Genomic DNA, 17,376 nt, shown 5'->3' on the forward strand with positions numbered 1-17,376 from the left:
TTACCGTCCTCTGTAATTAAGAGGCAGAGATACAGCGCAGCGCAGCGCAGCGCGACCTTTCGCCACTGAGCTTTGCAACAGCATCCAGACATAACATAGCATTTTCCCCAGAACAGCATCCCTCAGCTCTGCAAGCTGAAATGAAACGCTGGCTGTAAATGCTGTTCACTGCACATACTCGAGGGTGGTTGTGTGGTGTAGATCTCTTCTCTGCGAGGACAAGTTTCCGTCCTCCGTACCATGACTGAGCCCATGAAATACAACGCAAAGTCACCAGTTTTTACCTTTCTACTCTCGATAAATACATCCCTACCTTTCCCTCTGTAGTTCCCTGCGTTGGTTATCACCTTTTTCTCTTCATACCACAACACTGAATTCATCTGGCCATGTTTAACCAAGTCCATGGGCTCCCAGTGCCCAACTGATGCCCTATGCGTTTCAACAGAGCTCAGTTTAGTCCCAGGGATGGATGCCTCCTGACTTCATTTGAGGACCAAGGATTTACTTGGTTTCTCCCTTGCTGCAAGGGATAAGCTTAGAAAGTTTTATTGGGTGGAAATTGTTTCTTTCTGAGCTGTATCTGTGAGCTATTTCAAATAATATGAATAATAATAATAATGAATAATGTCCTTTGTGCTTGTAGAGGAACTTGGACCACTACAGCCCATCAACAGGATGTAATGCTGAACTAATTTTATCGTGGATGGCAAAACCCCAAAACTGAATTGTTTCTAGATACCTTTTTATGACAGAGAAGAAACTAAACTAACCCCTATCTTGTTTGAATGAAAAAGCGTTATGACATTATATTCAAATATAAGTAAAGCAGCCATCATGAAGTTATTTACGCATTGAATAAATGAGACGCAGTATTTTTTAATCTGCCTCAGGGATAAAACGTAATCTGAGGGAGCAAACCCATTCCATTAAGCCATTTTGGGGCAATAATTATCATTTCTAGATGGCAGAGGGATAGCGAGGCTGGTGGTGAGTGGTACACGCTCATCACTCTCCTCTGCCCAGCTCGTCCTACCCCTCCGCTGCAAAATCAGTTTGGAAAACAGCTCCTTTCCTCCAGCAAAGCAGGGGAGTGAGCTCTGCTTTAATGCTGATTAAGCTCTATATTCTGCTTTATAGGGGAACTGCACGGAGACGGTTGCAGGCTGCTGTAACAGGGCCAAGGGTGAAAAAGCCAAGAGGAGCTCAAGCAAGAGCAAACAAAGAAACCCACCGCTCCAAGGAGACAGGACCTTAATAACAACAACAGCAACCCCCGAAATTCTTCAGCAGTTAAGACACAAAGCCCCAAACCTCACACGGTCCCTGGTTACATTCTTTTCCTGCAGCTTAAACCCTGCAAACACAGAGCTCTCCAGAAGCATGGCCACCACCGGCAGCTGAGCCTCCCTTGGGGCACCGTTCCCAGCTTGGGGCACTGTCCCCACCACGGGGCACCCTCCCTGCTGGTGGGCACCCCAGAACCCTGACCCGACAGCCCCAAAATCCCAGCAGATGGAGGGTTCAGCTCCCAGCTTCACCCCACAGCAAATCAGCCATGGACATTTTCCTCTTCCATTCGTCCTCCAGGATGAGGAAAAAAACCACGCTAGCCAAACTTTCTTCTGTTTTCATAACACACGGCCAAATACTTATCTTAATAAATAACAAATAGCTAAATAAACGATCTTCAGCATGTCTGCACAGCCCTAAAACTCCACTTTTTGTGCTGGTGCTGTCGTTTTCTCGCTCAAACTGGTGACCCCTGCTTTCCCTTGCAGTGCTCAGCAGGGACCCGGCTTGGTTGATGCTACCAGGCAGGAATTAATATTCTGCAGAATAAACTTTAAAACGCTGGTGCTCTCTTTCAATGTGGTGCTCTGCTGTGGATCAACCCCCATTTATTGTAGTGAGGAGGAAATTCTGCCACGGAGGTGGAAGCACCAAGGCTTTTCTACCCAACAGCCTGCTACAGAAAAACCCTGAAAATACCCAAACCAGAGCAATTTAGGTCTGTGCTTTGGACATCCTATACTTTCCCCTGAGGATCTGAATAGCTTCTTATTCTTCAGACCACTTCAATAGATCCTCATTTTTCCATAATGGGAAAAAACACCATTTTAAGCTTTCCTACTCATTTCAGTATTCAGAAGTGACGCTTCTCCAGCAGGATCCTTCTATCAGACAGGTCTGAAAGCATGGCAAGAAGGCTCCCTGTGCTAAAATCCCATTAAATATGCCAAATAACCCATTAAATAAGTTGTCGGGTTATTTTACTTCAGACCAGACATTGAGAATAAGCACTTTGATCTGTTGCTACAAAATTTCACTGCCTCCCTGAATACAAAAGAAAGGGAAAAAACCCCACAGATTTGTACATGTCTCACAAGAGGACAGTATTCGACTCAGACCAAAAATGATGAAGTCATATTAATTTTAACATTCCTGTCTAGCCCTCTGCAAACCACAGAACAATGCAACATCCATCATCATAAGCGCTGGGACAGTAAATTAGGAGAACAGCAGATTTTTTTTGGGGTGCTTTAAAAGAAAAATAAAGATTCCTAATAGGAAATTGGAGAGAAGTCATTACCAAGTACTGCGGTGTACATCGTGGGAGAATGAAGTCAATTAGGTCTTAATCTCATATAATTTATGAAAGGAAGAGTGAAACAGAGCGTTTTTTATGACGGGCATTTTCTATTTGTTGGGTTCTGACACCAAATTTCGTTTGTTTCGGGTCACAAACACAGCAAGTGAAACCTCTCACAACTAAACCAAATAAAATAGAGCGTTGGCTTCGTAACATCACCTAATAGTATTAGATAGCCCATAATTATATATCTTCAATGCCGTTTAACTCATGCCATTACATAATTAAATTTAGACCAATGAGCCCTCAAAGTTATATTTTGACATCATAACAAACACAAAAATTATATATGAGCTCCCGGTAGCATTACAAGTTAAGTATATATTTGGTGACACTTTACCGTAAGTGGGTACTCATTGCTAATTCCTCTGGTATTCATTGTAACAACATTAGTCACGAGGAACTCATGTGGGTATAATATTTGAGCGCTGGTTTATTTCTCTATAAATCGGCGGTGGAGAATACGGTGGTAATTCCCTTTTTTTCCCTGACATCACTGCATCATCCTTTCCTCGCCATTTCCATCCAAAATTGTGTCCATCTCTATCCCATCTCCCTCCCTTCTTCTGCAGTGACACCATTTCAGAGGACAACCCAGTTACAGATTTCTGCCCTGAATATGTTTTTTTTTTAAACTCCCTGGCCACAGTTATCTATTACAATTAATTAAAATGATTGCTGAGGGACCTTGCTTTCAGACAGCATTATCAGGTAATCTTCTGATTAGTCCAAGTTCAGGCTGGACACCATTCCCACGACCATGCTTTGGTCACTGTCCTGGTTTGAGCTAGATTGAACTGATTTTCTATTGAGTGATTTCACTTTTCAGCTCAGTCTCTTCTCAGTGGCTCAACCTGCTGAAAACCAGCAGCAGGTTTTTCCCAGACAGTGTGTGCTGATAAAGTTCAAGGCCACTGTCTCACCATGGGGCTGTGTCTGCACCTACAGGAGGAGCAGACCCAAACCTGCCCAACCAGGGATTGCATCCCACACACGCCACACTCCGTGCAAAGCCCAGGGATCACCAGGGGCTGGACCCTTCCAGCTTGGACCCTTCCTTCCCTCTCCACCCCTGCAATGGCCCAAGGCCCAGCAGACCCTGCTGCTTCACCTGCCTCTGATCCTGAGCCCTGTGTTCCTGCATCAGCTCCCACTGCTGCTGGGTCCACACTGGGACTTTTCCAGTGCTCCCAGAGCCTCTGGAGACGTCATCATCATTGGGGGAGGATTTTATATTGGTTTTGTAGATATATTTGTACATATCTGTATATATGTCATTACTTTCCTATTTACATTATTATCCTGCAGTATCAATATTATTGTTTCATTAAACCTGTCAGTTTTCTTTTCCAACCCATAAAGTCTCTCTCCCTTCTTCTCTTTTCCCTTCTGGGGAGGGCAGAGGGGTTCACAGAGAGCGTCTGGCCAGGATTTAGTGGCCAGCCCAGCCCCAAACCACGACAGTCACAATCTTTATTAAGTTCACATCATTCTTTAGGGAACAAAAAGTTCTTAAAAAGCACAGAAACATAAAATAAAAGTTGAAGTCTCCCCATCTCCAAGCACAGTGTCAAGAGCTACAAGAGCACATTAGGTGGTGCATTAACTGATGGTCCAAGTAAGCAGATGAAGCTCAAATGGTTTCAGAAAAGCCTTTACCATTTTTGACTGCAATATCCCAAGGCAATTGCAGACCTGCAGTAACTCTGAAACCACGGAGCAGCCTACGTATAATAGGTGTTTGCATAACAATCTTCCTATAATTATATATAACTAAAGCCTAGTCATTGTACGACACTACAGAAGATAACAGTATTTAAAACATGAAGCCTAAAAACACATCCCTGTGGCCAATTTCTAAAAAAGAAAATAAATCTCTGCAATTAGGGGCTCTTTTTCATATTTCTATCTATGCAACATGAACCTCAAGCAGCTCATTACACTTTTCCTATTTACTGATTTTATATCACCGTGTGTACCATGAGCACATTTGTACAGTTTGGTTTTTTCCTTTCTTTTGCTTTCCTTTTAATCACTCTGCAGCTGGTGGGGAGATGATACACCTCATTATCTTATTCTGTGGGTCATCTAAAATGGATATTAAGTAATTCTGCCTCCTACAGCTTTGGTAGGAAGCCAAGGAGAACTAGGAAAACTAAGATGCCTGACTTTAAAAAGTCAAGCTTTTTCTTTTCAGCATAGAAACGTGTGTGTTCACATGAAATGCTTCTTTCAACAGCTTTGTCATAGCTAAACAGGCAGAGAGAAAATCCCAAAACACCTCCAGGTAGCTTAGCTGGGAGATAAATTCCACTTCCAAAGCATGGGGCAATGCCATGCTGTTACCAACAGGTAGACCTGCGCTGTTCAACGAGCAACATGGGCTCCTCTTTCCAGGTAAAGATTTTTGGGATTGTGTTATCAATAGATGCATATTTCAATCAAAGCTTAATAAATATTTTCATACATATACTGAACTCCTTTACCTACAGTATATTGGAAAGATTTTCAGTATCTTCTTTTATCCTAATCCACTTTTATGCCCAGGTGCCCTTCTCATATCTCAATTTGTGCCACTACTTTCTAATCACCTTTTACTTAGAAAAATTGCAAATTGGGACTGGTCTTAGCTGAGGATGGGACTTCTCAACCCTCCCCGTTGCCTGGTGCTGACCTGTGGCCGCCACAGCAGGGGAGCACAGCGAGGGCATCTCCCAGGCACCCAACCAGCCGGAACCCAGCTCAAGAAGCACGCTGAGTAATCAACTACACGGCCTTAAGTCATAGTACTCCATGAATTACAACCCTGTGTACTGATCTACTCCATCAATGAACAAGTGGCCAGTCAATGCTCTCAGAAAGATGACCACCCACCAGCACACAGGCATTTTTGTCCCTGAAGTCAAAGGAGCAAACATCTCTATGGACAACACAAGCCGGGGTATTTTTGTCCATAGAGAGTTCTTACTGCGGTGGACGTTTCGGGGAATGGTTTCCTCTGGAGAGAGCTGCCAGGAACTTGATCCCTGCTTTTCTGTGTTGTTTTCCTTGTAAATCAGCTCTCTCGCAGAAAACATTACACTAGCATGACCAGCTCCAGATACTCTACAACAAAACTCCTAGGAAGCCTTACTCAGACAATCTCCTCCTCTCTCTGACCAGCTGAGTAAACGTGGAGAAGTAACTAATGACTTGCATACACATACACAGGAAAATATTTGGGTTTGAAATAAATCCCCAGAATACTGTAACCCTCAGTGCTTTACGTTGCAATGGCTTTCAACCCTTAATGAGGTATTTCTGTCAGATGAAATTAATGATGCCAGCCAGCAAGCAAGCAAACACCACGTCCCGCACACCTAAAACACCGTGCGTTCCCCGTATGGGCTTCACTTTGAATAATGCAAAATTTTGACCTTACTGAGAGGCTTTCTGTTTTGGAAGGAGAACACCAAGTCAATGTGTTGGCAAGCCTATGTAGGCTCCCCAAAACCATCTCAAATTCTCACCCCAACCAACATTCATAATTAAATACTACGAACAAATCAGCAGTATGAAAAGAGATGACCCAGTGATGGAGATGGGGACCCAATGGCAATGCCTATTACCATGTTAATCCTATAGAGTTGTACCAGGAGGAAAATGTGTCTCTCCTGAAGACACAGAGCATGGGCTGAAAGCTGGAGAACCTGAACTCAAATAGCATCCAACAAGAAGGAAAATTCTGGTATTTGACAAGTGTGGGTGATCTCCAATTCGGGCTGGGGAGTTTTCTGTGTCGAGTGCTATCCTATGACAAATGTACTCTTTGCTTTCAAATGCCTGCAAGTCCAAAGCAAAATTATGCCAATTTTTTTCGTAACTCTCAACTTCATTAAGTTGATGCCTGCTTGTATAGGGCTAAGCCTGTGAGGCTCGTGTTTTTCTGAAGTAACATTTTCCTGTACGGTCTATTTTCTATTACAATGACTGGATTGTAGAGCTGAAATGAATGTCAGAGTTGTTTGCTGGGTACATTACCAGATACCTTCCTTTCTGCAGCCCAGAAAGAGAAATTAGGTTTGCAGCAGAGATCATTTTTGGTTTTCTGAAGCAGAGGTCTCATAACATGTAAAGCATTCCCAGACAGTGATTTGCATTACACATTTTGCTCACTAGGTATGCTCCCAAGCTCATTTATATAAGACAATTTCCACCTCAAATTGCCACATATTTGTCCTGCAGATTTTGAAAATTACATTTACAGAAAATAAAAACATTTGGAAATAACCCCTCTACTAAGCCAGAAGATTTCTGCAAATCGTGTACCGGCTTTCAGTCTGTGAGAAGGTGGAGTTACTCACAAGCTAGGAGAGGGGAGGACGTAGCAAGCCAATGTGGTACCCTGCCTCTGAGGATGGACAGCAGAGAGGAGAGGAAACCAGGTTGGTTGAGAAGTGTCCTGCCCTGGTCAGCATATCAATGGTGTGCCAAGGGGCAGAAACCATGAGCCATGGCCCTCCAACCCTGTGTTGTTCATCCCAGGTGCTCCCCTAACATCATGGTGGGGTTGGGTTGATGGTTGAACTTGATCTGAGAGGTCTCTTCCAACCTTAATGGTTCTGTGGTTCACGTGGTTCATCTCCTCACAAGGACCTGGGTGCCATGATGTCCCAGAAAGATCAGCTCCTCTATTTGATTTTCCCAGACAGACAGTGAGAAGCATGCCAAAAACTCAATTACATTTACATATGTATATAAAATTATACAGGAGTGGAGAAGGAATGTATTATGGCAGTTAGATTAAGTTTCTTTAGTTCCTGGGCATCCAGCAGGATAAATGTCCTATTTCAATGTAAAATACTCTTTTGCTCGCAACAAGGAAGGCCCTGGCTCTTCTGCTCTGCCACAGAAGAAGTGGGGAAACTTTTGGGGCTCTCTTCTGCTGGCACCGGGTGTCAGTCCCACACCAGAGGATGTCTCTGACCCAGGCTGCAAGTATCTCGCTGCGTGCTCCTTTACAAGCCATCCAGATTTGGATATCAAATGCCAAATGTATCATAGAATCATAGAATGTATTGGGCTGGAAGGGACCTTTAAAGCTCCTCCAGTCCAACTCTGCAGTAGCAGGGACATTGGTACCAGATCAGGTTGCTCACAGCCCCATCAAGCCTGGCCTTGAATATCTCCAGGGATGGGGCCTGCACCACCTCTGGGCAACCTGTGCCAGTGATCGACCACCTCATGGGGAAGAGCTTTTTCCTCATATCCAACCTAAATCTGCCCTTTTCTAGTTTAAAACCATCACCCCTCGTCCTATCGCTCCATGCCCCAGTGAACAGCTCTTCCCCAGATTTTTTATAGGCTCCTTTCAGGTCCTGGAAGGTCGCTATACGGTCCCCCCGGAGCCTTCTCTTCTCCAGGCTGAACAACCCCAACTCTCTCAGCTGTCCCCATAGCAGAGCTGCTCCAGCCCCTGATCATCTTTGTGGCCTCCTCTGGTCCCGCTCCAGCACTTCAATGTCCTTTGTCTTGCTGACTACAAGCAGACTGAAATTTATACAGTATTTCTCAATTGATGCATGAGGGAAATAATTCTCTGGAAGGGTACAAACCTGATGAACCAAAGCTGCATTTCTCTGAAGTCAAGAAATTTAACATTAAGGAACCAAAGGGGAAAAATTCTGGGTTCCTCCTGAAATCAGAGAGGAGTTTGGCACTGACTTCTCTAGTAAGTGTCTTAGTTGTTGCAGTGAGCTGTAACTGGAGGAAAGCTTGAAAGATAATCCTTTGGATTCAGTCTAGGAGACCATGTGTGTGGGTGTGTTTATAGCTATAATTCATCTCTCTGTGGTGGAGACCCAGAAGTCCACCAGAGAAAGGCCCTCCTGTTCGAGGCAGGCCACGTGTTTTTCCTGGAGAGAAGCAAGAGGATCAGGGAACCCACAGGAGAGCGGATCCACCACACAGCTGAGCTGCTGAGCTTGGGGGATGCTCTTCTGAAGTCCCTTTTACAAGTTCTGCTTTGAGCCTTGTGTGGTCCAATCCCGACTTCAGTTCAGCACAGCATTTCTTGGTTAAAAAGGCTTTTATTGGGGGAAGAAGGCAGTTTCTTCCTCACAGCCAGCATTACCTTACCTTACATGCCCTCGCAAAATGTACTGGACTAATTGGTGAGTTTTTAAAAATACCGATCTGGAATGCACTGTATTTGTTCGATAACTCTTTGCCTTCTCTGTGAACAAAAATTAACACCATTAATCCTACTTAACAAAGCTGAAACACAAAGAGGCGAAGTCATCTAACAGAGCACAAAACATAAGTAGGTTCCTGGTGCCCAGCACGATCGCTCAGCTGGAGGCTATCGCAGTGGCCAAGCTCACAAACATCCCTCTTCCAAAAACCCTGACCTTACATCTCAGGCTAAATTAGGAAAATAAAGCAGAAAAATCAAAGGCCAAATTCCAGCCTCATTGAAACACACTCGATTGAGTGCTCATGCACCAGAGGTTAACACTCGCCGTGATTTTTATGGGCAATATTTTTTTTACCGTAGGATTTGTGGCATACAAAGGCACGGCTTCTCAAGCAGCGTCAATAATTGTGTTATATTTAACAGTACCAAATAAAAACAGAGCAGTTGGATCAATATTATATTCATATTTTATTCCATAAATAAACTCCGTGGGTTTGTAAGCTCGTTGTTTTTACTTCCAAAATGTACAAATAAAGTTTTAAATATTTTTTGGAGGAAACATTACAGATGGTTTTAGTTCTGCAGTTTTGGTGCAAACATACTTCTTGGCACCACTTCTTAATACGCCATTTCTATAAATACTTAAGACTCGCAGAAGTGGAGTAAAATATATATTACAATTAAAAACATGAAAAACAGTGATATAACCGAATTTTTAAATATCGCTTTTTAACAGGTAAGCTTGCTATGTAGATTTGCTATGTAAACAGGAATGGAGTTCTTCAGAGAGCTAAAATATTGGTCCCTTTTGGTATGTTAAGTATTAATGCAAAACTGCTGCTGCTATGTTTATGTGGTAAAGCTATTTCAGCTAGTTCCTAAACAAAACAAATAATGATACTCATTTTTCTTTACTTCAAGGATTTAACTCACAGGCAATCAATTAATTGAATACTTCAGAGAAATAAGTTTTTGAGGTCTTAAAAACCCAGTTCTATTGCTACACAGACATATACTTTTTAAAAGATTAAGATAAATAATACCACTGTAATTGAGTATTTGCATTAAAAAATTCTTAAAATTATTTCATCTGGGTAAACTGACCAAAAGGTGATGCTCTGCAACAGCTGTGTTCCCTTTCAGGCTGTTTTTGATTACTTGAAAGTTGCCTTAAAATTTCAATTGAAATATAAATGACCTTTCCTTATATAAAGAGCCAAAGATAAGAAAAAACACCTGCAGGTGATTGAGAGAGCAGTGAATTTTATGGCTTATCTAGTGGTCAAAGGCATTCGAGATCCATTTAGGATGATGGGCAAGGGGATCCTTTGTCACTCTGTGTTTCTTTGAAGGAGCTGGTCCAGTAATTGCTAGGGGAAAAAAAACAAACAAACAGTGCAAAATAGCCTTAAGTTAATGTTAAAATAGGTGAGGTGGCTGTAACTGCAGAAATCTTCAGTGATGCTGCAGGTGAGATGGCATTAGCATGCTCAGACCTCAAATCTACTGGCTACATTGATCAATAAAAACCCCAAAACACTGAAAATTGCGCATCTGGGCCTGGAAGGGTGTAATGGCATGGAGGAATAGTGCAGTTAAACAAGGAAAAACTGGTACTGGTGTGCAGCGTGGAGCTGGATCACCTGGGGATGCTCGGATCTGCACCTGGATTAACTGCGCTAATGCAGCTTTCTACTCAGGTTTAACCTTTAAAAAAAACAACCCAAAACCAAAAAACCCCACAAAAATCTTGGGTGCCTATTCGAACACAAGGTTCAGCTGTTAATTCAGGTTTAAAGACATGCCTAACCCTAAGGCCAAGATTTAAAAACCATCCTTTGCTCTCAGGGTGTGCACATGGTTAGCACAGGCTCTCCCTCTACAGACCCCATTCACAGGTAGAGAAGGGTTACAAAACCATCCCTGTTTTCCTAAATTCTCACCTTCTTAAAGATCTCAACACGCAGCCTGTTACTCTGGATGATGATCCGCTTCTGTTTTTCTTCTTGTTTCTTTTTCACTTCAGGTAAATTGTCATAAATCCTGCAATGAATTTAGGAAGTTAACTGCACGTGTCGTCCCTGGGACACACAGATACATTGATTTCTCCTATAGGAAATGCTTGCCTTCAATGCAGTACTTGTAATTAACAGGCATCTCTAAGTACTTGAATCAGATTTATGGCATGGAAATTATAAATTATTAACAATAATGTTTTTATATAAAATCTGACTCGTGGAAAAACACTTCTAATTTTGGACTAGGATGTAAAGAAAGAGACAGGATCAGGTTATCTCAATGCAGCAGAGTAATTCTGGAGTAGCTTCTAATGAGCTCAGTGGAGTTGGTTTCGATTTATAGCAACATAATTCAAACCAGAATCTGGCCCGTACACTTTATATATATATAAATATGTGTGTATATGTATATACGTATATGTAACAAAATTAATGCCAAACAATTATTTTCAAGTCATTTTCTAAAATATAAGAAAGCCATAATTATAAATGACTGTGGACTGTTATTTTTAGGCTGTACTGCTTATATTTTTGAAGGCCCAGCACGAGGTACCTCTCAGGGACTTGGTTTTCACATTGTGGGTACCTCATGCCACCTACACCCACTAGAAAAAGGATGCTGAAGGATAAAGAAAAAGGATAATAATAAAACAATGATATAGAAATACGCTCATGCCTTGGCCGTGAGAGGGCAGTGACTCGCAGCAAACCCTAAACCGCAGCGATTTGTACCTTTTGGATCTCATATGCATCTCCTTCTCTGGGATGAATCTTTCCTTTGGTTTGAAAAGGTTATCTAGCAGAGGGAAAATAAAGTTAATATTGGAGGGATCTGCGTTTACTGAAATTTTACATGTCGTGTTCTGTGTGGTCATGATGTGCTATTTCTGATTGAATTTTTGATGGTTTAAAGTTGGACCCAAATTTCCACAGGAAAGGCATTAACCAACTTCACCAGGAGCTCAGTTGGTTCCTGAAGCTGCCCTACAGAAAAGGGAAGGCTGGATAAGACCCAAAGCAACCAGCTTTGTTGCATAGTCTATTCATTTTAAATGCATATGGCTTTTGTCATTGTCACATGCAGCTGTGTATGCCCATTGTTCAGATGAAGAACCAGCAAAAATTATTGCTGCATCATGCAACCCATCTTCCCCATACATAGGCACACCCTGGCCACATCCTCAGCTGATGTGTGTTGGGAACCTGGCCTGGTAGGCCCATTTCTGATTCAATTTACACCCATTTTGCAGGGCTGTGAATAATTACACTGAGCATTAGAAGCAGTAAAATTATATTACTCCTTCCTGATCAAATATGGAGATATCTCTGATAATGCCAATTAGCATTTCTCTAGATACAGGAAAATAATTACATCAAAGGCATTTGCCAGTATCTTTGCAGGACACATGTATAAGAGAAATACATGTGCAAACTTTTTAGCACTTCCATTTTCCAAGGGAGTTTAGAAGACATTAATATAAATCACAGCAGGCACCACGTTGGCCTCTTTCTGCCACTGCACGGAAGAGACAAAATAAAATAATCAATGCAGAGAAGGAAATACAGAGAATAATTCATTCCAGAACTGCAGACCCTGGCCCTGAGCACACACAGTGGCACTACCCAAAAAACCCCTTTACGACCATTTTTCCTTCCCCGCTGTTTAAGGCACCAAATGTTTCAGGGATATTTATGGGAGATGTCGTAGCAACCAAACAGCCTGGAGCATCTTACAGGGTTACACCCAGAGGCAAAGCTGTCCTCAGATTGCAGTGTTTCTCAGGAAAAAGCTACGTGTCCTTTAAGATCATTATTATATCTCAATGTAGAAATACAAGGGAGTTTTGGAACAGTTCCTGTTCTGAACTGGTACAGTTTGCAAAAGACAAATTGAGAGAGGAGAGGAGGCTGTGAAGCCTCCTCTGCCCCAGGACTAGCTTTTCTCTACTCAGCACTTGTCTACCCTTCATCAGGATTATTAAACCTCCCGTACACACACACAACATGCTCAATTTGCTAGGAAAACATCGTTTGCCTTTTATTTATTAGTGCTTGTACGTGCATTTACGTGTTCATTAATTTAAAAGGAATAAACACTTGGAGGCTATAGCTGTCCAAATAACCCTGAAACTTAAGGGACCAGATTGCCTGTGACCCAGATGGTCCTGGTGAAGGTTTTGGGTCCAGGCTCATGGGTTTTCTGGGACTGGTGTGGATCCCAGCACACTCCAGAGAAGGATGCGTCCTTCCCACAGGGCACATCCTCTAACCCAGAGAATGGCATGGGATCAGTCTTAAATGGTACAAACTCATCACTATGTGTCCTCTGAAGCACAGTCATTTCTGAAAAAAACCCTAATTGTTTTAGGGATCCCCTCCTTTTCTTCCTAAATAAAAGCTGTTAATGGCCCATTAATATTTCCAGACCTCTGTGGATATCCATGAGAACATGCGAGGGATGAAAAACCCAGGCCTGCGACCTATCCTGTAAACAACGTGACAAGCTGATCTGTATTTACTCAAAAAACCCCACATACAAGCATCAAGCAGAAATCAGGCTAATTCTTGATGGATTTTAGGATTAGAATTCAAAAATTAACTGAAAAATAAATAAAAATTGGTATAAATGAGAAAATAAAAATCATATGTGCGTTTAAATATTTGTTAATATTAAATACAGAGAAGAAAGCGTATTTCAAAGTGGAAGAGCAGCACATATTCAGTGTTACATTAACCTGCCAAACACGTCATGAAGACCTGCATTAACATTCTGTCCTACCAAGCGAAGATCAAAGTGGGGCATAAAGTGGACAATTGCCTGGGTTGATAGTCTTCTAAATTGCATTTTAGCAAAGTTCCTTATCAAATCTCATAGCCTTGTATTACTTTTGGAGAAAAACCCTTCTGAAGGATAGAAACGAAGGGATTTCAAAGCAGACATTCAGCGCTGCAGATAAAAAAGGTGTAGACAGATAGGCATGAAACACTTTGCTGGTATTTTACTCAAACCTTGTGAAACTACTGAGCTTCTGGTATTTACGCCAATACTTTGTATAACGATGGTCTGGGAGAAAGAAGCCACTTCAGCATGTTGTAAATGAAGGAAAATGGGTCACCATATATTTTAACTAAAGTTAAACTGCACATGAAACATTTTGCTGGTATTTTACTCAAACCTTGTGAAAACTACTGAGCTTCTGGTATTTACACCAATACTTTGTATAACGGTGGTCTGGGAGAAAGAAGCCACTTCAGCATGTTGTAAATGAAGGAAAATGGGTCACCATATATTTTAACTAAAGTTAAACTGCACCTCAGACAGGATGAGTAACTTTCCTGCCCGGGATGTTAGTAAATGTTTAGACAGAACATAGATAAAATGGTTGTGTTGGAACCATCCCCTGACTTCCTATTTACCACTAAATCACTGAAACACTTAAAAAAGAGCAGTAAATAGTAACAAAGGCTAAACTCTGCCCATCAGAATATATACAGATTTTCTCCTAGCATTAATGCAAATTCTCTAAGTTTATTAAGGGCTAAAGTGTGACTTTAAGGATGTATGGCAAGTCACTGAAAAATAAGCATGCATAGCGGTGGTTCTCTAATTAAACTGAAAAAATTATTCACCGAAAACTCACTCGCCCAGAGAAGTCCTGAGATATAATAGATTTTTTTTAAAAAACACTGCTTTTTAAAATCAACAGTTCCCTACTAAATAAATTAGCCTTGAATCTAAGATAAATGCCAAGGTGGCCTTCAGCTTAGCACGGCCATAGCGCTTGACTGGGAATTCATCCAGGGAACATAAACCAGTGCCTACACCCAGGGGTGCTGCCCATACTTCTGCACATTGTGTGCCAATGACTTCACGCAATGAATTACTTCAGCTGCAGTCAACAGATGAGGTTTGGGTATTATTTATAAAAAATGCAGTAACACATTTGTTAAAGGTTTGCTAAGACTGCCTGGGCTTTCTGCTCATCTCAGAGAAATGCAGCAGCTCAGGAGTGGTCCTTCACCCAAGAGCACCCAGAGGGAGATGGTTCATGGGCTTTCCTGATGTTCAGGCTGTTGAGACTTCTGAACCTCCTTCATATTTCAGTCTTAACAACACTAGTATCTAAAAAAACTGCATTTATATGTTTGTGAAAACATTTTCATGCTAAATTAAATACGGCCATGATTTGCAGGAGATTTCAGACCCCTCTGTCCAAATGGTACTTGAACATTCATGGATTTCATCCAGAAAAAAAATGTAATTAGCATCTCACCTGGCCTTTCCTAAATCATTCTTGTTTGATTAGAGCGTGTAGTCTTGAAAAGCATAACATTTCTTTCAAAAAATAGCAATTCATGAAGAAGATATGACAGATCTTGGTAAATTCCTCAAAAGATTAATTTAATCTTTGGTAAAGTTTGAGCTTCTTAATCCTGAGTTTTATAGTTTTGATTTCTAATCATGGGTGAATTCAGACCTTTTACTCCTGGATTAAAAAGGTCCATCATCAAAAATTCAGCTTTCCATTTGTTTACTCCAAGACTCCAATGAAATTATCCCCCAGCAGATTGACTGAACTTCGTGAGTCATCCATGATAAGGCACAGTGTTTCAACACTGTCATCAGCTGCACACAAAACTCTTCATATTTGAAGATTTTTTCCAATTTATTGCCACAGAGGCTGGCTACCTCTCCTCTTCGCAAGGATGAGGGCACAGGCAGACGTGCTGGTCACCCCATTCACTCGTCACAGCGAGTCCCAGCATCGCTTTCCCGAGGGACCATGTCACCCAGTGCCACTGACCTGCCATGTGCTGACGTGTTTGGCTGACTCATAGGCACTGCTCTAATCAACATGATGAATAATAATATCATAAAAATAGGTCATTCCTCTCCCTAATTCAATTACCTGACTGCAGCCTGGTCTTTATTCAGAGCTGTCAGCCTTCACCGAGTGGCCAGGTGCCAACAGGATCAGTGGCACTGCTGCAAGCTATGAGTTCTGACAGTGAAAAAGAACCCAAGAAATCACCCAACTGAAGTCACACATGAGCAGAGATGGGCTGGGGGCTGCAAACTTCTCCTCAGCCACCAATGCCATCTGAAGACCACAAGGATGTACGTTAGCAGCTGCAGGATTTGCTGAATGCAAACTTACTGCACATTTTCTTATCGCCGTCTTCTCCTCTCTCTGCAGTTCAAATAAAAACCTCTCTGGCACAGAGCTTCTCAAGAAAGCAACTCCTTGAAAACACAAACAAACAGCAATCCTCGCCCTCCAGGCTTTTGTAGTTACAATAAAGCTTTTTTGGAAAGGTTTAGAAGCATGACTGAGGACGTATAAACTTGTCTCCAAAATATTACTACAGATACAGGATTTGGATACAAATCCAGAGGAACACAGCAGGCACCGCGGTAGGGGTTGAATGGTAATGTTCAGTTTTTATTGCCCTTGCCAATGAACCGCCACCCTTCCAAAGGAAAGGAAAATGGAAGGTATGGAAAAAACATATGTGCCTGAGAAATTTCTTTAAACCTCTGAAAGTGCTTGTGTACACCAAGATCACAGGGCTGTTCATTATGCAGATTTAAAGGCCTATAAACAGCTGGTAGTCCTGTCACTGAAGTAATTACATTACGCTTTTCGAGATTTAAATCCAGTTATTTGAACATTGTTTCTATTCAGTTCGTCACAGTGGGATCTCTAATTTGTTCGACATAGTCAACGGCAGAGTAGTCTATCTTGGACTAATTAGCGCTCCCGAAATTTAGCGGTGCGCATTAGGCAGCACAAAGGCTAGCATGCGAGTTGCAGGTTCTCTGCCTTCAAAGTGCTCTTGTGACGATAACATCTCCTGCAGGATAAACATTTTCGTTCCTCTAAGACTACTTTCAGCATTTTGCGAAATCCCGCTCGTGAATTACAATTAAAAATGGTAAACAACATGGGGGTTTTGAGGATGAAAAGGTAAAGGGAAACTGCGCAAATGTTGGTATTTATATGGAAATTATGGTGAATGCCAATTATTCCTTGCTCCTACAAGAAACTAAAGTTGTAACAACAGTGCCAAGGCATTAGAAGATTGTGCTAGCTAATAATTTTGTATTATCAGTAAAGACACTTGAGTCTGATAGAATAACCTCAGGTGGAGAAAAGTCTCTGAAGGTCATTGCTATTTTTTTTCTGGGTGAAAACTATTTTATTGAAAAAAAGCTGAAAAGTCCCAAGTGAAGCACACGTAAGAAGCTTATTTCAGAGAGAGATAATTACAGCAAATTCATCAAGTGAGGAGGGAAACATCTTCCCTGTGAGGTGGTGAGGCCCTGGCCCAGGTTGCCCAGAGAAGCTGTGGGTGCCCCCTCCCTGGCAGTGCCCAAGGCCAGGTTGGACGGGGCTTGGAGCAGCCTGGGCTGGTGGAGGTGTCCCTGCCTGTGGAGGTTGGACTGGGGAGTCTGAGGTCCCTTCCAACCCAAACCTTAGAGCTGTAAACGCCTCTACCTCCACAAACCCCAAAGACATCAGGAAAGGCAG

General features: G+C 42.1%; 1 protein-coding gene across 1 annotated transcript in view; it reads right to left on the reverse strand.

Moving 5' to 3' along the window:
* Positions 1-9,284: 9,284 nt before the first annotated feature.
* The window catches only part of LOC104548428 (centrosomal protein C10orf90-like), a gene marked incomplete at its 5' end in the record, with an annotated part of 15,020 nt that continues 6,928 nt past the window's right edge, over positions 9,285-17,376 (reverse strand). The window contains 3 exons of the mRNA XM_010194445.1: positions 9,285-10,195; positions 10,769-10,868; positions 11,576-11,639. Of these exons, the coding sequence (XP_010192747.1) occupies positions 10,157-10,195; positions 10,769-10,868; positions 11,576-11,639 (203 nt within the window). The remainder of the gene's footprint in view (positions 10,196-10,768; positions 10,869-11,575; positions 11,640-17,376) is intronic.

This window comes from Mesitornis unicolor, unplaced genomic scaffold, assembly GCF_000695765.1.
Source record: "Mesitornis unicolor isolate BGI_N332 unplaced genomic scaffold, ASM69576v1 scaffold22181, whole genome shotgun sequence".
In the NCBI taxonomy this organism is placed as follows: Eukaryota; Metazoa; Chordata; class Aves; order Mesitornithiformes; family Mesitornithidae; genus Mesitornis; species Mesitornis unicolor.